This window comes from Rattus norvegicus, chromosome 1 (assembly GCF_021556685.1).
Source record: "Rattus norvegicus strain SHRSP/BbbUtx chromosome 1, alternate assembly SHRSP_T2T, whole genome shotgun sequence".
NCBI classification, from domain to species: domain Eukaryota; kingdom Metazoa; phylum Chordata; class Mammalia; order Rodentia; family Muridae; genus Rattus; species Rattus norvegicus.
Genome location: NC_141534.1, coordinates 181,938,810 through 181,960,694, shown reverse-complemented (window position 1 = coordinate 181,960,694; position 21,885 = coordinate 181,938,810). Strand labels below are relative to the sequence as shown.

At 44.8% G+C, this 21,885-nt stretch overlaps 1 protein-coding gene across 12 annotated transcripts in view; it reads right to left on the bottom strand.

Annotated features, from left to right (window-relative positions):
* Insc (INSC, spindle orientation adaptor protein) overlaps window positions 1-21,885 on the bottom strand; it is a 107,552-nt gene that overhangs the window by 61,018 nt on the left and 24,649 nt on the right. For 7 of the 12 annotated variants that reach the window (XM_087658031.1, XM_087658034.1, XM_087658017.1 and 4 more), the window contains 1 exon segment: window positions 20,588-20,688. The exons of the other annotated variants lie outside the window; for them this stretch is intronic. In XM_087658031.1, the coding sequence (XP_087514157.1) occupies window positions 20,588-20,688 (101 nt within the window). 12 annotated transcript variants of the gene reach the window in all.

Below are 21,885 nucleotides of genomic sequence, written 5' to 3'. Positions count from 1 at the left end.
CCTGACTCTCAGGGGCATCCCAGATGATATTGTGAGTTCCAGGCCAATTTGGGTGACAGAGTTGGATCCTGTCTCAAAGAATAGAGAAGGGAGAAGGCGGTGTTACCAGCCCCAGGGCTCCCTGATACAGTTTCTATGTCATTCTTCCACAAGGCTCTCCAGGGTTCTGGTTCTCTTCCAAATAAGCAAGTCTTTTCTTAAGCTTTTTAAACTTCTTTGACCTTTGGCATCATCATACTCAAAATAAAACGAGTAGGACCCTGACAGGTTCTGACAGGCTGACTGACAGTTTGCTGCTCCTCGCAGTTGACAGGAAAATAACTATAAATGCAGTAATGGTGAGCATTTACTGAACACAATATACACACTGAGTCCAGCCCTGTGCCAAGAGCTCTATGTGAATTCTTGCATTTGCTCCCCAGAACAACCGTCTCCATTAGGCATCATTTGGCTGAGATGAGAAAGGTGAGATGCAAAAAACTAAATAAGAAAGAAGACATATCCCTGAGATCAAACCTTGATCCCTTGGCTCACCTTTACCTTTATGTTCATACACAGGCATCAAAAACTGTTACCTGAGACCACCGGGCAGGCATGAACAGTAGCCTTACAGTAAAAGCTAGAAATATGTTCTGTATTTGCAAGGATAGAGTGTATTAATATTTCTTGCTCCCTGTGGTAAAAATTTAAGACTTGAACAAAGTAACACCCCCCCAAAAGACATGGTAATAATGATTTCATTTTCAAATAGAAATACTTGAAGCAGATATTAAGAGGAACCAGAGAAAACATTTACAAATGTCCCTGCTCTGGATGGTAGAACTTGGGCCCTTAACAACTGCTGCCCCATTCCCTGAGTGGTGGTTCTTCAAGGAGTACCGCCTAAAGCTCCCGGGGAGAGAGACTGCCCCCACATGACATCAGTAATACATAAAATATTCTCTACCAGCTGGAAACAAGGCTTAGAATAGTGAGCACTATCTCTCAAGCAAGCCCGGGCCAGCCTGCTTCAATGACTCTCTGATGATGCTGCCTGCCAGCTTGTGGTGCACATGCAGCCAACTTCTTCGGTGCCATCATGACGGGTCATGGCATTCACTCAAGAGTCTCAGGAGCTCCCACAGTTTACCTCATGTGTGTTCTTGCCCTGGTAAATCACAGGAGAAGCTAACTCAAATTTGTCTCCTACTAACTCTTAGACCAAGTGGCCTCTAATGCCACGCCCAAGTATGTCCCCTCCACTTGGCTGCCTTCCTTTCTGGTTCAGGGCACGCTCTCCGTACAACAATGGACAGTTCTATTAGCACATCCTTCTACCTTTTAGATACTGGCTCCAGGCATGGCTCTGGGTCTTTTGAATATCGCTGTGGCTTCTGGTGGGCACCACTGTTTCCTGGCTTTCTTAGCTTCAGATCCCAGCTCTGACAACTGCTGAATGCCTGGGTAAATTACATGGCTTCTCTGTGCTCTAGCGTCCTTGCTGGCAAGTAGGGAAAAGTCATAGTGCCTCATTCCCAGGCTTTTGGCCATCATTAAGTAAAGTGATTGCTATATTCATATATTTAAATATTACGTGAATATATTTCTGCTGATATATTTATTTTATAAAATACATAATACTGGGAAGACAATAATACTATATGTGATAGTTATTGCTAGAGACATTTTAATAAATCAGTTTATGTTTCACCATTAGATACCTAGAAGTGAAGAAAACAAGAAACACTCTGGAAAGATGGTATGACATGGTTTTTCCATCTCTCCAAACCCCCACATAAAAACTCGACAGAGCAACTATGAAACAAAATTGTTCGTAGATAATAAGTACCAAAAGCTGAGATGAACTTGTTTTTCCACCAACTGCAAATATTAAGACTGACGATGTTGGGACAAACCAACAGCTGATGGCTCTTGGGAGAAGATTAGGGAAGCAGTGGTTGGTAACTGATGGGGAGGGAGGGAGGAAGGAAGGGAAGGAGGGAGGGAGGAAGAGAGAGAGAGAGAGAGAGAGAGAGAGAGAGAGAGAGAGAGAGAGAGAGAGAAAGCTCATAGTAGTGTCACAGCATTTACTAGAACACAATAGAACTGGTTGAGAACAGCAGCCATGAGGTCAAGGATGCGCTCACCTCTTCACTGTCTGGGGGGTCAGATGAACAGTATGACCCCTCAACACTGACCTGCAGGAATCTCTTCTACCAAAAGAGGGGGAGGGGGAGGTCACCAGAGGCAAAGTGGGGGGGGGAGGTAGAGGTAGAACTAGAAACCCTGAATGGCCAAGGCAGGAAGTCAGAAGATCGTAAAGCCCACCTGCTCCTAAGAGCTCCTGATGCCTAATTCATATAATAAAAAGCAACACCAAGCACTAAAACTCATCCTACCTACAGCTACTGTAAAAGAACAGAGAATATAATACTATTCCTACAGTGAGAAAATGAGAGATATACATACTCACGAGGACTTATTATCTGATTAAAGGCTTAAATTTTTAAGAAAATTAGGCAAGACTTGAAGGAGAAGCACAAATTCTCAGAATGAGGATAACCTAATTCAGGGAAGAATTAAAAATGAAACAAGCACATTCATTCCAGGCAGAGATGAAACAATGATAACACTAAACCCGTATGCAGTAATGCTTTTTAAAAGTCAGATAGAAAGGGGGAAAACCCTTTTTAAAAAAGGAAAGCTATAAAAGAATTTAAGGGAGAATGACAAGTGTTAAAGGTAGGTGGTGGGGAACTAGCACACAGGAAAGACGTTCCAGAAGATGAAATGCAAAGTGAGAAACCACAGACACTGAAAGCTGCACACCAGGGAAGCTTTAAGAAGATCTGAGAGACATGTTAAAAGAACACACTGCACACAAGGGAGCAAAGACATCCACCCTAGACTTAGTCTGTTAGAATACTGAACCTGCCCCCTCTACATTTAGGGTACGGAGGGAGAAGAATTAGATGTTCATGGTCATCATGACCTACATACAAGGCCAGAGGAGACTACATAAGACTGTCTAAAAGGAAGTAAGTAATAAAGGTTAACAAACTGAGAAGAAGGAAAGAAAAGAGGAGACATGTGGAGGGGTCCCTTGTACATCTAGAAAAAAGTACATGTTAATTGAAAAGAAATGTATGCAAACATTGGGTAATTTTGGACCAACATCTAATTATAAAGTAGTCACAATGAAATCCTCAAGGAAGTGACGTGATAATCAAAGATTTCTATCCAGTCATAAAGACTCAAATAGATAAGGAGGAATCCGGGGCTCCTATAGGAAAAATGTTCTTGGAGAACAACACTTCAAGAGTGGTTTAGAAAGAGGGCCAGAGAAATGGCTCAGTGGTTAAAAGCATTGGCTTTTCTTCCAGAGGACCCTGAATCCATTCCCTAGCTGCATATGACAGCTCACAGCCATCTGTAACTCCAGTTCCGGGAATCTGATGCCCCACTTTGAACTCCATGGACGCCGTGCATGCATATGGTGCACATATATGCAGGCAGGCAAATACTTATACATATGAAATAAATAAATATTTTTAAATAGTTAAGGAAGGGCTGAGGTGTTCTCCTGCTGCAGGGTGCTTGCCTATCATGTCCAAGGCCCTGTGTTCCAGTCTCAACAGTGAAGCAGACGGAAGGTAAAATCATGAAGACATTGACACAGGTTAATAAAGGTAATGAATAAAGGAAGAATCAGAGACTAGACCCTGATCTGCAGCAGCAGCAGTAGAACGGATGTAGAAAGGAACTTGGAAGCCAATGCTGGACTCTGATTGAGGCAGACTTCTAACAGACCTTCCATTTCTGCTTTTCGAGATGTTCAGTCTGTCACTGCCTTCCATGGAGCTTCATTGCACACATGCAGATGTGTGTCCCACGTGTCCTCACGGAATCCATCTGGACATTCGTTCTTCTCCTAAGCCATCATTTTACTTAGTGCCTGTGACGTGCCAGGAAGTGGGATAAGCCAGCAAACAAAACAACCGACATTAACCCCCTTATGGAGGAGACACGTGAGAAGTAAAGAATAAAAACGGAATAAATAAGAACTGTGTGGTATTTTGAGAACTGATCATTTCTACTGAAAAGGCAAGGCAGAATCAGGGACATCAAAATTCTTCTGTGAGGCACAAGGTATTGCCATTTTAAATGAGTGGTCATGGTACATTTCCTGAGACTTGTGAGTCATGAGCAAACTCTCAGGAGGCAAGATTAGCCATTATAAAATGTGGAAACTGAGTGTTCACCACAGAGGACAGAGCCCAGGCAAAGGCCCTGGGAGGGGACTAATAGAGAGACAGGGTGGCTATCGTGGAGTGAATGGGACAAAGATAAGTGGAAGGTGAGCTCAGGAAAGGGTTGGCCAGCACATCAGTGGCTTCTGAGGCTATATAGACACTTTGAGTAATAGAACACTTCTTGGATTCTCCTAGGACTATCATTACAAGTATCATTTGGGACCATCCATTTTCTCTCTGTGTCTATGTGTCTCTGTGTCTCTCTATCTCTGTCTCTCTTTTTCTCTCTGTCGTCCTCTCCTCCCCTCCCTCTATCCCTCTTTTCTCATCAAAACAAGTCCTAGATTAATTTAGAATAGCCTAACCTCTATGATGCAAAACTACACACTGTTTACTAGACAGCCAATTTAAGCATAATAATTTATGCAATGAGTTATAAATAATTGACAATGTGGTCGGGGTTTTAACTTCCAACCCTTCTGCTTCAGACACTGGTGACGCCCAAGCTAAGTGTCGCTTACGTTTTCCACCATGTTGGTGGCTCTCCTCTGCTCTTCCTGCCAGTCCCACGCTGTGTGACATCAAAATGAATCTCTCCAGGCACTGGGCATACGAGTCTTGGACTCTGCTTCCCCATCCATACACAGTGGACTGGGGAGCTGACGGCCTTCATCCTTCTGCAGTACTAAATAGCTCAGACAGTGTGATTTCCCCCATTCACTGGGAGAGCATCTGTGCACTACTAGGAACATTAGTGAGATTTCCTTACCCCAGAAGACTATACAAATACTTCATTCACCCATTATGTGGTAAATGTCCCTTCTGCCCTTCCCTCGCCTGTCTCCATGCACTGACCTTCTTTCCCAAACTAAGGTTTTACCCCAAGATTATCCAGAAACTACCAAGTTTATTATTAATCTTGTCCACTTAACATTTGCTTTCTGTGCCCTATGACATTTTCTTTTCATTACTGCTTGGCATAGCATGGTAAAAGATTGGATCCTACATTCTGGATAACTCGAGGAGTCCTGACAAAGGAAAGTGCTACAGACAGTGACGTAGGATGCAATCATCCTGTATTCTGCAGTACTCTCTCAGGAAATAGGAGGCTCTGAGGTTATCTGAATTTCTTTCTTTCTTCCTTCCTTTCTTTCTTTCTTTCTTTTGAAAACTAACAGTTTCAAGCAAAACAATTTCTAAGAGAAACTATTTATTGAGTACTATGATGATTAATAACAAATATCAACCAGCTTGATAGGATACAGACTCCCATAAGAAAAAAAATCTGGGTTTGTTTGTGAGGAATTTTCTAGAATAGAGTAAGTTAAACAGGAAGAGTTTACTGAGGGTCATACCATTCTAGGAACTGGAGTCCCAGAGTCAATGAAAAGGCAGCAATTTTCTTTCTGCTTCCTATCCAGACACAGTGGGACCCTTGCCTTACACTGCAGCCAATGTCACGTGACCAGCTGTCTCCAACTCTGCTGCCATGGCTTCCAGATCGTGGTGGATATCCTCAAACTGTAGTTGACAGAACCCTGCCCTCCCTCAGTGGCTCTTGTCAGGCATTCTTTCACATGATTAGAAATAAGGCCAGTGCAAACACCGTCTGCATACCCAGGACATGTGATCCCTGACCTGTATTCACAGAAGCCCTTATCCTCACTCAGAGAGGCTCCTACAGAGTGCTGAGGATGGGACTAAACCTTGGGTCCAGGTCATGAGGCTCACTATTCTGTTTTGGGATGCTAAGGGACAAGAATCAGGCCCCTGTTTCTGGAATGATGAACTAGTATACACCTTTAACAGTTGTTTCCTCTCTAATGACTCAAGAGTCCTCCTTTGTTAACTCTGACATTCTAGGTGCCTTCATCTTGAAAGAAGTTACTGATACTCCCCAACTTTCATTAATTCATGAAGTTATCTTTGACATTGATTGATTGACTGTCTGACTGACTGACTGACTGACTGACTGATTGATTGATCACATGTGTGAGCACTCTCTTGCGCAAATGTGGAACTCAGAAGACAGCTCGTAGCAGTTGATTTTTTCCTTCCACCATGTGAGTCCCAGGGGTCAAACTCGGTTAGTCAAACTTGCCAGCAAGCATCTTGACTTCCTGAGCTAGCCCATGACTTAGAACTTCTGTGAAGTTGTGTGTATGTTGGTTCTGTATGTGTCTGAGAGTCAGCAGGAGGGAGATCAGACTAAGAGTCCCCACTTATGCCACCCACCCACTTCCCATCTTAATGGCTATGTTGCACGACACTTCTGCACTAGGCCTCAGTCTCTCACCTTCCCCACTTCCAATTCCGGCCCCAAGCCCTTGCAATCTCTCAGTCCTGACCTCTTGCCTCCATCTACTCCTCACAGGCTGACTAGTCTCCTCTGAAGGAGTCTTCTGGATGAGTTCATGTCCCACATGCCCCACATGTCTGCCTGCATGCTCCATAGGACCCATGTCTGTCGCTCACTGGTCTAAACTGTTTAGGTCCTTGTAAATGATCTATCCACTAGATCCCAGATTCTTACACTGTGAGTCACCACCTCATAAGGGATGACATCACAAAATGGTTCCCAAATGCACCATGACCTAAGATTAACTCCAAACCAAAAGTGTACTAACTCTAAAGTATGCCTCAGACATACGTAGACAGCACTAGCTCCTGTTATACCATGAGACTTCACTGCAGAGTTGGTTCTAAACACACCGAGGCACACTTTGCCCTGTGGGTGTTGTCACACCACCCAACTGCAGCACAGAGCCTGAGACACCTCAGCTCAGACTCGAGACTCCTGTTATAGTTACTTAATTGGAGCGTCTCTGCTGCACACATGGTAGTCCGCTCGTGGGAAGACTTGAAGGCTCAACTGCAGAAAACAAAGACTCCTCAGAGTTTCCTATCTTCATCCTCTGCATGTAAATATAAAATTAGCATATCCTTGAATTGTATTAGAACACTCGACTTTAAAATTGCTGCTCCAGTTGCTAATTTGAGCTTCATTAAAAAAAGTCATTAATTTCGGCTTGGGATTAGGATGGAATTATCTAACAGCTTCTGAAATGGCACATGCATACTTCTGCTATTTTGTACTGTGTACTTACATGAACAACATTCTCAGCATTGACAATGATAAGATTATTTAATTATAAAGTCAAAATACTAATCAACTCAAAAAACAGAAGTTGCCCTATGTTCTGCAAGGTCAGACACTCAGCTAAGATTTAATTTTTATGCAAGAAGAAACAGCATATCCAATCTCCTTAGCATACAGATATGTCTTTCCTACTTGGTAAAATTGTATACAAAATGTTGCTTTAAGATAAATGTATTCCTGTTATATAAACTAATAAGTATTTAATTGTTTATGTGCCCAGTTTATGTACCTATATACTTGGGGTTAAGTAAACATCTCTTTGGGTAAAATGGGTCATGGTAGGTAAACATTCAGAAGTCCTGCTATACCCTGAGGAGGTCCAGCCTGTGTACGCTCACCTCTTGCTTACCCCAGCTGCTGGGCCTAGCACACCAAAGCTGTTCCCAGTATATATGAACTAAGCTTAAACACCTTGTGAATGAGAATGGCAAACCTTGTAGCTGTCAGTCAGTCTGTGTCATAGTGTTCTGAGACTCCGGGGAGGAAAAGAAAGGCCATGGTGGTTTGGCAGCAGGTATTGAGGTGAGCCCTATGCCAATGATGTTATGTATGGTGCTCCCCATTTTCATCACATCAGGCACCCCCATGACCCTGGAAGGGGTTCTCTGAGAATATCTTACAGATTTGGAAACTGAAGCTTAGTGAGGCTGAGTAGCCCATCACGCAGCTCAGAAGTAGCAATGTTAGGTGCAGAACACAACACTTGAGACTCTAGAGCCCTGTTCTTAATTGCTACATTGAAGGATCTTATGAACGGCTGCTGTCTGTTCCAAAGCAGAGCAGGGCAGGGTCCTGAAGTAAAAAACTACAAATGTGTCTACACAGAGAGGAGCTCACATTCAGCTTCCTGACAGCTCCATGGAGCTGTGAACATTAAACAGGGATGAGCTACTCTCCCCTGCTCTGTTCTGTTCCCTGCCTCTTTCACTGGCATGGCCCACATAGGAGACCTCACAGATCTAACATGCCACTGGCCATCCTAAGACCACTGTGTCATTCTGTGGAAGGCAAGAAAGAAAGTAGGTGCCATCTATAAAGGAACCAGCCACTCTACCACCTGCCAGGCATCTGGCGCTCCCTTACCCTCCACTCAACGAATGGATCCCATTTCATCTACCTCACAAGCCTCAGGCTCTAGCACAAGTTCCCTGCCCCCAGTTATGGGAAGAAGTGAAGAGCTGAAAATCTTTCTTTGAGTCGCACAGCTGGCTCTGTCCTCCAACAGGTCCCCAGATACAACTATGAGAAGCTGTCCATCCTACCAAGTCCCCTAGCCAGGAAGTACCAGGCCCAAGCTATGATATATATATATATATATATATATATATATATATATATATATATATATATATATGTTATTTATATACTGGCCCTACACCAGCACAGGCTCAAAGCTGAGTAAAGTAACAGCAACAATCAAATCTGTTAATGGTCCTAAGGGTAGCCAATGTATTAATATCCAGTGAAAAGCCAACTGGGGCCCTAAGCCCAGTCTACACTGTCTCCTTTCATACTGGCCACAGCAGTATGAAGGAAGGACTATTACTGCTTCCAGATGAGGAAACTTCTGCCAGGGGAAAACACATGGTGAGTACACAGCAGGGCTGTCACTCAGACCTGGGCCTCCAGGGCCCAAAGTCTTAACTTTACTAAACACCAAGCTGTCTTCAAGAAGCTGTGAAACAGTAGCCCATGATCATGGAGGCTGGAGCTGTCCTAGCCTGGGAATATTTACACAAAGGAAATAGCATCTACCCTGTTCCCAGAGGAGAGGAGCTGGCCAAAATGACAAGAGTCATTTTGCAAGAAGATTTCTATGCAGAGGGGGACATGATGTTCAAAGGGCAGGAGGACCAAATTAGTACCACAGCAAGAGCTGCACTTCCGGAAGCAGGAGGCTTGCGACATGGCAAGGAAGGGATCTGAAGAGACAGACTGGCCCCTGATCAAAGACCTTGAATGCAGTAAGTTTAGGAATTCGATTTAGCCCTGGGCAGATTTGGAACCACTGATGGTGTTTTCAGGCAGAGGAATGACATGTGGTGAAATGAGTCAGGAGGAGGAGGAGAAAAGCAGGGTTAAATACCAGTCAGGAGGCTGCCTGAGAGACGGTGCTGATGGAAGGGAGAAAACACAGCCTGAGTGACGACAGTGCCTGTGGATAGACAAAACCAGCTGACTCGGGAGGGAAGTGGGGGACATGAGGCAAGGAGAAAAGATCAAAATTGATCCCTGGGTGTTAGGTCCCAGCAGCTGAAGCTTCCGTTGGAACAGGAACCACAGCCAAGCAAGAGCTGATTTTCATTTTGTTTGGTTGCAGTGTGAGGAGGTACCATAAGTAGAGGCCACTGCAGAGGAGGGGGAGCAAGCCCTGCAGACTTGTACATCTGAGAGTCCTCAGAGTCTTCCAGGGGACAGACCAGCAAGATAACACGTCCCTTACCCCAGACGCAGTCCCAGCAACCACTCATCCATGCTAAGCTTGGTCACTGTGTCACCACAGAATTCGCTGCTCTCCTCAATTTCAGAGTCTAAGGACTGTGGCTCATTAAGGTTTGGACTATGTTAGCACTAACATCCCATAATTGTATAGCTTGCCTGACGCTCTGTCATTAGCTCTCTGGCTCTCTGAGCCCCACCTCTCTATTGAATTTGCTGACTGACCCCAACATAAAATGTGTAACTAACCAGAGCAGCTCTGGCTATGCGATGGGGGCTTCGGCTGCCCTTGCCCACCCTAACTGCTAGAGGTTCAACTGTCCTCAGCCATGAACTTTAAGCTGCCGTCTCACTGTGCATGAAATCTGTCCTTTGTAAGTACAGACAGCTGATTCGATTACTCACACAGAGGAGAATTGAAAATTGAGGTCAAGGCAGAGGGCCTGGCAATGAGTCACTTTCCCTTCGTGGTGGAAAATCACCAGTCAGGAGCCTTAAGGGTCTCTGCTCAAAGAGCCAGAGGAGCCGAGCTGGGACTGGGGCTCAGTTTTTGCCCTATCCATGATGAACAGGAACCTGGACCTGATGCTATGAAGGTCATTCCTGTGCCTGAGGGCAGGTGAGGCATCCTCCCAGGGTTGGGGCACCTAGGGCTTCTACCTCGTCCCTGAAGATATCCTGTTCCCCATGTTGTTCCTCTATGCCTCAGACAGAGGCTTTCCTAGACATCTAGAATGGGGTGACTAAGCCCCCAAATCTGGATTTTCTGGAGTCTTCGCAGACTGCAAACACAACTCCAGATGCAACCACAGTCTTCTCCGCACACCAGACTCCCAGCCAGATGAGGCTGTTTGGGCTGGAGTTACCCAGGGTGGGACTGGAGGAAGTTACAGGACTCATCTTAAGGAACTCCAGAACCAAGCAATTCACTCCTGACACATTTCTCCAGACCTTCTCTAGGCCAGAGGGAATAGATTACCCACCCAACAAGTGAAGGATTGCCAATTACAGATCACCTTTTTATTATGTCATCTGTCAAGGTGGTTTGGTGATCGGAATTAGTCATTCTACCTTACAGATATAGAGACGGGGATTTAGGGGCATTGTGTAATTTGTCTAAGACACCCCCACCCCCAACAACTGTTTTAATAAACATCCTGGTCACTGTGCTAAGTGCTTGACCCAATCTCAGTCGCTCACTGTAACCCTCAAAGCAGGCCTTTGAAACTACCATCACTGAAACTGACTTGGCCAATGTCACACAGAGAAATGGGAACAAATCTCAGAAACTGTAAGACTGGCATCTTGATCTTCTCTATTATGCTATACCCTAGGGTGGGGTCCAGAAAGTCAGTAGATGGTTCAACCCCTAGGACCTGAGGTCAGCTCCTACCACGATGCAAAACTGTTCTCGTGTTGCATAGTGGTGCCTTTGTAACACTTGGGACCGTCTGCAGCCCATGCTGTGCTAATTACTTCTCAAGTCCTTCACTCTCTTCTTCCTGAGAATCAATGGGTATGTTAGACTCCAGGGCTGGCTTGGCCCCGTTTTATATCTGATGATATGTTATATATTCTGTAGCAGAGCAGGGAATCTAGGGGCCTCCATCATCAGTAGTGCTGAGAAAGTCACTCCATCAGAATTCTGAGAGCCTCAGGGTCTCCCCAGCTCTTCACTATCCTCAACCCCATCTTGGATTTCTCCCTTCAATCTTTGAAGTCCAGCCCTGGGGAAAAGTCTCTAGGGCTTATCCTTTCCACACCAAAGGGAAGGCTGGTCCCATCTCTGCAGACCTGTACCTGACTTCCAGCTCCTGGCACCATTCCACATCCCTAGCTGACCTTCTGGTCCTGTGTAGAGTGTTCTCCAAACCCCTGGAGTCAATAGTTAGTGGAAAGCTTACATCTATTCTCTGCTTGGCTCATTTTACTTTACTCATATTTCAAGTGGACTTTCTGATTCAAAGCCTTCCAAGTCTAGAATTTGGATTGCACACACACACACACACACACACACACACACACACACACACACACCCTTTCCTATTTGCTGTGCAAAGTAGGTTCTATGTAAAGAAATGCATAAAAAGCACTAAAAAGTAGTGTTGGAAATTTACCACATACTCTGAGCTAGGTGTTGGAGGATTCCGCATAGGAGATACTGGTGATGATTTAAATGAAAATGTCTGCCCTGATAGGCTCAGGTGTTTGAATATTATCTCAAGTTGGTGACTGTTGATGGAGGCTTAAAATGCATAGCCTTGTTGAAGGACCTATGTCACTGGAGGCGGAATTTGAGGTTTTAAAAATCTAAGCAATTCCCAGTTCACTCTCTTTTCCTACTACTTGGGGTTCAAGATGTGTGAGAGGTCGCTCTCAGTTTCCAGCTCTAGCCACCATCTTTGTGACATGCTGCCACGCTGTCTCTGGTATGATGGTGAAAAGAAAATTATACAGATTTAAGGTTTAAAATATAAAATTAAAAGAGTAAGTTTCTAAACACTGTCCAGGCAGGGCAGGGCCTGCCCTACAGCCAGGACTGACGGGCCACTAAGATACAGAAGGGCACCTCCCCCAGTTTACTCAGAGTCACACCTTAACCAGATGTCCTTCAAACCCTGATACGCCCCTAGCTTCTAAAATCCTGTACGCCCCAGTCAGCACGTACTCTTCTGCTGTGTTGTCCGTTTGAATGAGCCAATCACTTATAGCCACGCCAAAAATTAGCCAATTGTGTGTAACCACGCCAAACCCCCTAGCTTTCCCTATATAAACCCCTGACTTTTAAGTTTCAGGGTCGACACCTCTGTCTCCTGCATGGGGTACGTGTTGGCCCAGAGATCCCCATAATAGATCTCCGTAATAAACCTCGCCTTTGCTTATTACATCCAAAATGGTCTCTCTGTGTCTGGGGTCCGCGATTTCCTGAGACTTGAATAAGGGTCTCTCTCTGCGTGGGATCTTTCAATGGGCCCTATCCTTCTGATGGAATCATAAGCCCAAAATAAACCCTTCCTTTTATAAGTTGCCTTGGCCACAGTGTTTTATTACAGCAACAGAGAAGTAGCTAAGACAGTATCAGAGTAAGAGCTCCCATGAAGGTGGACCCTTTAATTATGCAGACATGTTTCTTCCTCCCCAAGTGTGTGCTACACGTGGCATATGGGAGTCAGCAGTGATGAGAGGATAGAAAAGGGGTGCTGGACTAGAGCTATGGAGTCCTTGTAAGTTTCTTATCCTTATAGCACACTCCCAAGTCAGTGGGATTTGGAAGATAGCTCCAGACAGAAGTATCATGTGCCAAGAAGGAGAGGTGTAGGACCATGTACTGTGGAGGTAGTGAGTAGTAGTAGCCAAAGGGTAGGGGAGAGTTTGAAAATGACTAGGTAGGATTCAGAAGCCTGCTGGAATGCTTTTGCCTGTGGCTTTATCAGTGTTATATCTAACAAATCAGGGCAAAGCACTCTTTCTTAGCATGCATCCGGTCAGACCAAGGAGTTCCATACAAGTAAACAGAGCCTACCCCCAGGGGCTGAAAGGACTATGAAACTAGGACTACAGTTTCACCCCCACTACAAGGCAGATGCTAAGCCCCACTGAACATCTTTTTTTTCTTTTTTTAAGTTTATTTAATACTTAATAATAATTCTTTGGTTTCCGGGCAAACATCCCCCTCCCCCCTCCCCTTCCTTATGGGTGTTCCCCTCCCAACCCTCCCCCCATTGCCGCCCTCCCCCCAACAGTCTAGTTCACTGGGGGTTCAGTCTTAGCAGGACCCAGGGCTTCCCCTTCCACTGGTGCTCTTACTAGGATATTCATTGCTACCTATGAGGTCAGAGTCCAGGGTCAGTCCATGTATAGTCTTTAGGTAGTGGCTTAGTCCCTGGAAGCTCTGGTTGCTTGGCATTGTTATTCATAAGGGGTCCTGAGCCCCTTCAAGCTCTTCCAGTTCTTTCTCTGATTCCTTCAATGGGGGTCCTGTTCTCAGTTCAGTGGTTTGCTGCTGGCATTCGCCTCTGTATTTGCTGTATTCTGGCCCACTGAACATCTTATAGAAGAGACTAAGCAGGCCTCTTGCTAGTTAATGAACAGCTTTCCCAAATTGTGCCACTAAAGATCATTTTGTTCCAAAAGGGGAAAAATCTAAAACTCAGCACTATACTCTCAGAACATTAAATCTAGGGAAGCCTTAGGAGAGTTCGCTTCATCTCCCAATTCCCTGAATGAAATAAACTGAACCTGGAGGAGAAGGTTTGTCCAAGGACATGCAGCAAGTTGGTGGTAGGCTTGCCTCTGGCTCCCAACCCATGCTCCCTGATGCACTGTGCTCTCCCACAGGAGATTAGATGAGCAAATTATAGACTTTCTCTTTTCCAATGAACTTAAAAGCAAAGGCTAAAACTATTTTTGAATCATTCTTCATTAGATGAAGAAAAAAAAAAGGGTTTCTCTCAACTCTGACTCTTTCAACCAATTAAGCCTCTGGCTCCCAATCCAAAGTCTTAAGATAAATAGCTTATCGTTTCCCTCCAAACAGCATTTTTCTCTGAAAGAAGAAGAGAAAGAAGGGAAGGAGGTATGGAAAGAGGGAAGGGAGGGAGAAAAAAGAGAAGAAAGGAAGGGAAGAAGTTAGGAGGGAGGAGGGAAGACTAGCATGCTGAAGACCGAAGAAAAAAGTGCAAGAGAAAAGAACCAGTCCCATTGCTAGGTTGTGCGTGTTTAATTCCTCTCACGTGAAGCTTCCTAGAGAAGGGATTATTCATTCATTAAACATCTGTGGGGATTTGAGATGAGGGCCATACACACAAGAGTCTGCTTATGTATGCCCATGTACGTGAGTGCAGATGCTGACCAAGAACCGGTGACCTTCTTTATTGTCCTTCACCTTATTGCCTTGAGACAGGGCAATGACCTGAACTAGAAGGTTGCTGTTTGGATAGGCTGGACAGCCCAGGATATTCCCGTTTACCCCCCACATCCCAATGCTGGGGTTACAGGTACTATATAGTCATACCTAGAACTTTATATGGATCATGAGTGTTTTAACTAAGGTCCTCACACTTGCAAAGCAAGCACTCATGCCGACTTAGCCATGTCCTCAGGCCACTAAACAGTTGATAAACACTTATTCATTCAACAACCACTTACTGAGCTCCTATAGTATACATCATAATCATAGGCAGGAGAACCAATATAAATGAGATACCCATTTGTCCTGGGTGCTAAAAACACTCATGATTGGATAAGGTGTAATGTCCCCAATCAAGTAAACTCTTGATCTCACTTGACTGAAGGAAGAAAAAGAATGAAATTGCTTCTCTATAACAAATCCCTGCCATGGACAATTGCTGGAGGCAGGGTTGGGAGATGAGTTTATGAAATGTAAGCCAGGGAAGAATTGATTCCTCAAACGTGGGGAAGGCACCTGAAGATGAACCAGCTCTGAGCCTCAGTTTCCCAGGTTTGCATTAGAAGGATGAGCTCAGAGGGAACTCAAAGTAACAACATCCAATGTCTCTGTAGCCCCAGTTCCCAGAAGCGCACGGGAATTTATATTCAACCTCATCTTAAAAATAACTACTGAATCACTCCTGCCTGCCTTTTCAAGGTCAAACACCATTGTTGTTGTGGATTTCTCATGGGAAACAGGAGAAGGGAGGGAACTTAATGCTAGCTTTGATTGGTCTGCCTTTTGGCTTAAACAAGAGAAAAACATACAATTATCCCATTGACAATTACAGTCTTCACTGTTCACCGCAGTCACAGAAAATGACCCTCAGCAGCAGAACAGCAGCCACAGAGCAGAGCACACACATGTAAGTCATTATTGACTCAGAGACAGGCTAACCTACAGTGGCCCCACTGGATCTCCAGAGTAAGCTGGACAACCAGAGGACCACTCATCACTAGCTGCAGAGGACCCCAAGCCTTGGTCATCTCAGACCTCTGGTTAAACAGAATTCTCCAGACAAAGAGATTCATGCTCTGAGAAAGGTCACAAGAGCTGCAAATCAAATTCAATTGGACTTAGAGGAAGTCACTGGAGAGAGTGTGAGCTTCTTGCTGGCAAGGACCATATCCAACTAAGTCATTACTGGTCCTCAGCTACACTGTACCGTAGAAGGTCTGTGATTTAAATTCAATACATATGTGTACAATAATTTCACAGGAAGCTAATAAACAGGACTGCTTGCATGTTTGAGTATGTGATGTATTGTCCAAAGAAAACTGGAAAAACAGACTGGTTTGAGTCTGACCAGCACTAAGCACATCCTGGTTCTGCTATTCAGCAGCTCTAGAACCCTCTCAAGCCTCAGTCGCAGTGTTTCCAGCCTTCTTTATAGAAAGATTTGTTACTGAACTGTTTGAAGCATCACATTCTGATGTCTTTAGCTGTAAAATCATCTGTACATGTCCTCAGAGCCCCTCCTATAACTGCCCTTTATTCAGAGAGAAACTGTAGACAAAATATATATCATAGAACGGGATGGTTACTACTGCTTGCCAGCATGTCTGGACCTAGAGCAGTGGTTCTCAACTTTCCCCCATGATGTAGCATTCAGTTCTTTGTGTTGTGGTGACCACTGACAATTGCATTATTCTATTGCTACTTCATAACTGTAATTTTGTTGCTGTTATGGATCTGATATGCAGAGTATCTGATAGGCAACCCCCAAGGGTTGGGACCCACAGGTTGAGAACCACTGATCCGGAGGGTCTTAGGAGAATAATCTCTGCCCACAGCTATGGGCAAATTTCTAAATGGGATTGATTAATCTAGGAAGACACATCAAAAATATAAGCAGCAGCATCCCGTGGTTTGAAGGAAACAGAGAAAGCAGGCTGAGTACCGTCAATTATCTAACTTGTTCTCAACCTGTGGGTCATAGCCTTTTGGGGGCAAAACTATCTTTCCACAGGGGTTAAAGACCACTGAAAACACAGAGATTTACATTATGAATCATAACAGTAGCAAAATTACAGTTATGAAGAAGCAATGAGAATAATATTATAGCGGGGGGGGGGCGGTCATCACAACATAAGGAACTGTATCAAAGGGCCTCAGAGTAAGGAAGGCTGAGGACCACTGCTCTAGTCCTATGTGCTTCCTGAATAGGAACACAGTGTGATCAGCTACTTCATGTTCCTGCTAACACACCTTCCCTTCCACAGTCAGTCAGCACCCTCAAACTGTAAGCCAAAATAAACCCTTTCTTCTTTAAGCTGGATTTGCTGTTTGTTTGTTTGCTTCTTGCCACAGTAATGAGCAAGTAACTGACACAGAGAGTTTATTTGAGCAAAGCATGGCAGCACTCTGAACAGAAGAGGTCAGAGGTCTGTACTGAGGCAGCATGGGCAGTGAGCTTTCACATGCTGAACTCACATGGGAGACAAAATCCCCCTGGCTGCCACAATGGAAAGACTCCAGTCAGAGAGTGGCTGGTGGCTTCTGATCCATCACATCCTTAGTTTCATTTGTCTGGTGTGAAACAGAAGAGCGATTCCAGGCAACTGACTTATGTTTTACTCTCTAGTGACAGAGCAAGGAGGAACTAAAGTCCTAGTCACTTGGACCTATGAACCATTCTGATTCCAAAGCTCCCTGTGAGGTCAGTGAGCTCCCACCACAGGTCATGATCCAGTTTAAGTTCTCTCCCTCATACAAGCATTGACCGCCACGTGGCCTCCCAACATCTATCCTGGACTTTGAACACCGCCTCAAAGGCTACTTCAGAGAGATAGCAAGATTTGCACAGGCCACGGTGATTGCTCCTTGAGCAGCGACAAGCCATAGAAAGAACTATGTGTGTGAGCCAATGAGGTGTGGGCTGTGGTTAAAGCCAGCCCTTTATCTAGCTGTGAGGACCATAGTGCAGTTCACCACTAGAGAGGCCTCTGCAGCATTTAACATAAGTCTACTGCTGTCTGCCAACAGTATAGTATCCAACTGAACAAACTAAGCACTTCTCACATCCTGGAGGCAGGAACTAGCTTTCTGTGTGAGCAAAGCCCAAAAGTACAGCCCAGAGCATACATGATGGGTCTCCAGACCCAGTGTTTTGTTTTGTTTTAATCTCCCAATATTTTCTTGTCTTTCTTTTTTAGTTTTTGTGTTTTTATTTCAAGACAGAGTTTCTCTGTGTAATCTTGGCTGTCCTGGAACTCTCTGGTCTCTGTAGACCAGGCCAACTTCAAATCGAGAGATCCACCTGCCTTGCCTCCCAAGTGCTGGGATCAAAAGCATGTGTCACCACACCCAGTTATCACCTAGTATGTTCTATTAGCTTCGCAATGCTAGGGTAGGACTCTGCAAAGAGAAGCACATATCCTGTCTCTTGTACTGATTTACCACCCCATCAGATATACAACACTGTAACCTCTTGCACAGGTCACAGCTCTTATGCCCAGTCTGAATGCCCAGAGTTCCCAAGGTTGCCAAGTTGGATTACTACATCATGTTCATGCAATCTAACTTCTGCTTCCCCTTAAAACTTCTGAGGGTGTTGGAAGCTGGAGAGAGGAAAAGAAAGGTAAGCAAAGAGACATAAAGGCTACTAAGATCTGATCGTATTCATTTTTCAGAGAAGCCTATCCCTTCCTCATCTGAAGAAGCTAACCAGTTAAGAAGTTCCTATATTCTAGGCTTTACCTCGCATAGTGTGTGTGTGTGTGTGTGTGTGTGTGTGTGTGTGTGTGTGTGTGTGTGTGTGTGTGTGTGTGAAAGAGAGAGAGAGAGGGAGACAGAGACAGACAGAGACAGACAGAGGCAGGGACAGAGAGACAGAAAGACAAAGAGAGACAGAGAGCGAGACAGACAGACACAGAGACACACAGGGAGAGAATTTATAGTCTCGTTAAAGTAACGACTGCTATAAGTGTAAATCATTCATAGTTCACAGATAAAGAGACCAAATTTCATTTATGGCAGAGACCTGCATCAAGCTGGGGTGGTGTGGCCTCCTCTCCACTGTTCCAAACACTTCTCCAGCCCGAGGACAGGCTTTGTCTGACCAGCTCAGGACCCCATCACAGCCCAATTTAATGTCACACAGGGCAGGGGTGGGCAGCTCAGCAGCAGGCAAACTGTACCCTCTCCACCAGGACTCTACCAACTGTGCCCGGTTTAAAATTCTGTCACCCACTAATGGAGGAGGGGGTCAGAAGAGAGGACCCCAGAATTCTCTGACAGCACCTACCCAGAGTGATCCTGGCATTAGCAGATATTTGTTTAGCAGTCTCTTATATGGCTCTGACATTTTGCCCATATTAATTGGATTGGCCCTACATCACCCCTGCATGGTATATACTGTTGTTATGCCCATCCCAAAATGAAGGGACTGGAGGACAGGTAAGATTCCAGAATTTTCGCCAGCCACATGGTGAATAAGAAGTAAAACCCAGCCCTAAAGCCAGGTAGCCACATACCGTAGATGACCGCACTTGATCATGTTGGGAAAGCTCTACCACCAGCTATCCCAAGCTGAAGCTGCCCCACCTCTCAGACATGCTGACAGCCATGTCTTACTGCTGCCTGAGTTTCACCATACAGACTACAAAGATTTGGCCTCTTATTTTCTGCTTCTGGCTGTACAGAAAACTTTAAATTACACTTCTAGTAGTGTTCTGTGTCCTAGGGAACATGCAAGAACTATGTGTCAAATTCCTATGCCTCTCCTAATAATGGCTTTGGGAGAGCTGTCCATACCTTCAGAGAGAGGGATTGGCTCTGCCCCACTAGGGAGTTTTAGCAAGCAATTAATTTCTTTTTCTTTTCTTTTCTTTTCTTTTTTTTTTTTTTTTTTTTTGAGGCAGGGTTTCACTGTACAGCCTGGGTTGTCCTAGAACTCACTCTGTAGACCAGGCTGGCCTCGAACTCAGAGATCTGCCTGCCTCTGCCTCCCAAGGGATCAAAGGTGTGTACTGCCACCACCTGGCTCATCCTTTCTATTTTAAAGAGTCAGATTATCTTCTGTGTACCCACCTATCATTCATCATCTATCTATTAATATATCTATCTATACAACACACACACACACACACACACACACACAAATGCCTAATCAAAAATCAAGTGAGCAGCATAAAAATGAATGTGAAGTAATTCAGCATCCCTGGCAGCTCTGTTGGAAAGTTCCAGCTACAGGAAAGGTGAGATTTAAGTGAAACAAAACAAAACATGACAAAATAGAACTCAGCAAGATTATATTTTCTTTAAATGGTCTGTCAAAATGTTTCAGAAATCAGAAATGATATTTTAGTCATTGCTGGCTGATGGGGCTAAAGACAAAGCCCCTATGATGACAGAGTGTATAAAGGATCCAAGGCTAGCCCAGCTGGCAGAAGTCTGAAACACCAGGTTGTGCAGCTCCTATAGAGACCCAGCCTATGTACATCGGAGTCACCAACTGTCCCCGTACCTGAGCCTAAAGAATATCTAGACACATGGGGTCTTCATGTCACTCAGGGCTGTCACACAAACAGCTCATCTAGCACCTTGGACTTCCACCCCTGCTCTGGTTCAGATCTCCGTGGTCTGCCAAGTCAAACATGCACTAGTGGCTCTGTATGGACTTTTCAGCGGGTGCAGGCACTTCTGGTGGCCTCACGTCTCTCCTCCAGTCTAAATACACTCAAAACTTCTGTCGTTATACGCCGCTTTACCACCTCCCTACCTTAGCCCACACCAGTCCGTTCAAAGCCAAGGACCAGGTCTCCTAACAGTTCTCTTCTGGGTAGACTAAGCGGCCTGACTTACCTCTGCTCTTGCAGAGGAATGGAACCCAGGTGCCGGCCTCCAGGTAGTGCCATCATGTTCATTCCAATCTGCAGTAGTGCCTGCCCACAGCGGTCTGGCCCCTGAAAAGACAGGCCAGGATGGGTTCGTTAAGAGAGGAGGTCCAGTCTCTTCACTTCTCAAATCTGGGTTATAAGAAGCCAAAGTAGGTGAGACAGAAGGTCTACTGGGCCTCCTCTTCTGAGCTGATTCACACTCTGATGTCCTCATACAGGTAAGACAGGACTCAGATGTGACCTTCTTTCTAAATCCCTGGCTTACTGTAACCCGCTACGATCTTTCCCTTTGTCCTATTGTCAAATATTTACCCTTTTGGTGTGTGACTGACATTGGGACACACAAGCCAGCCAATATTGTACAGGACATACGCATACTTAAAAAGCAGCCAATGCACTCCGCTTTAAATGACGTCATTTCACTTGAACGGCAAGTACAGAGCTCAGGATGTGACCTAAAACTCAGTTCAGGCCATTGAGTCATGACAGAGTAGATCTTAGGAAAGGTTTTCTTTCTCTAAGCAGAGGCATCAGGTGAGAGAGACAGTCTCCTATTAGACCCAGAAGACAACTCACTTCTACTTCAATAAGAAGAGAATTATATAGTCATGAGAGGAGCTAACTGCAGAACAGAGCTTATGTGCAGAGGAAAATTGTCTGGGTCCCAGATCACGGACTCTCTGTAGTCCGGCCCACCTCTACACTTCCTACATCTAAGATCATATCAATTCTTGTCGGTTAAGTCAGTGGACATAAAGGTCTCTGTTCTGTTCAGACAGTAGCATACCAATGGAAAGAAGTGAACGGTTTCAAGACTTCCAATTCTGGACCTGAGAGTGCACTTGGCTTTCTTAAAACTCATGGTAACATGTTACAGGGTCAGCCCTCCTCCCTCATAAAACTAACTGCCCAGCTGTTGAGCTCCTCTGACATCTCTCCTACAGGGATTCAGAAGGAATCTTCTCCACATTCCCTTTTCATTTTCTTCCTGTAGAGTGAACCTCTAATTCAAGCAGAGAGTGGATCATTACTATTTTAATAGCAGTATTATCCCTGGTAGATATATCTTACCAGGCAGGTCCTCATTGTAGCTCATGGATACAGAATTGTGTAAAAACATTGATGTTTTTTCCCTCCCTTAGAAGCTTAAATAGCACCTTCCAATGCTATGAAGTTGAACCAGCAGGAAGAAAATTCCAGCTCAGATCTCTCAATGTCATATAACCTGAATAGATAGTGTCTTCAGCAATAGGGTTTTACAAT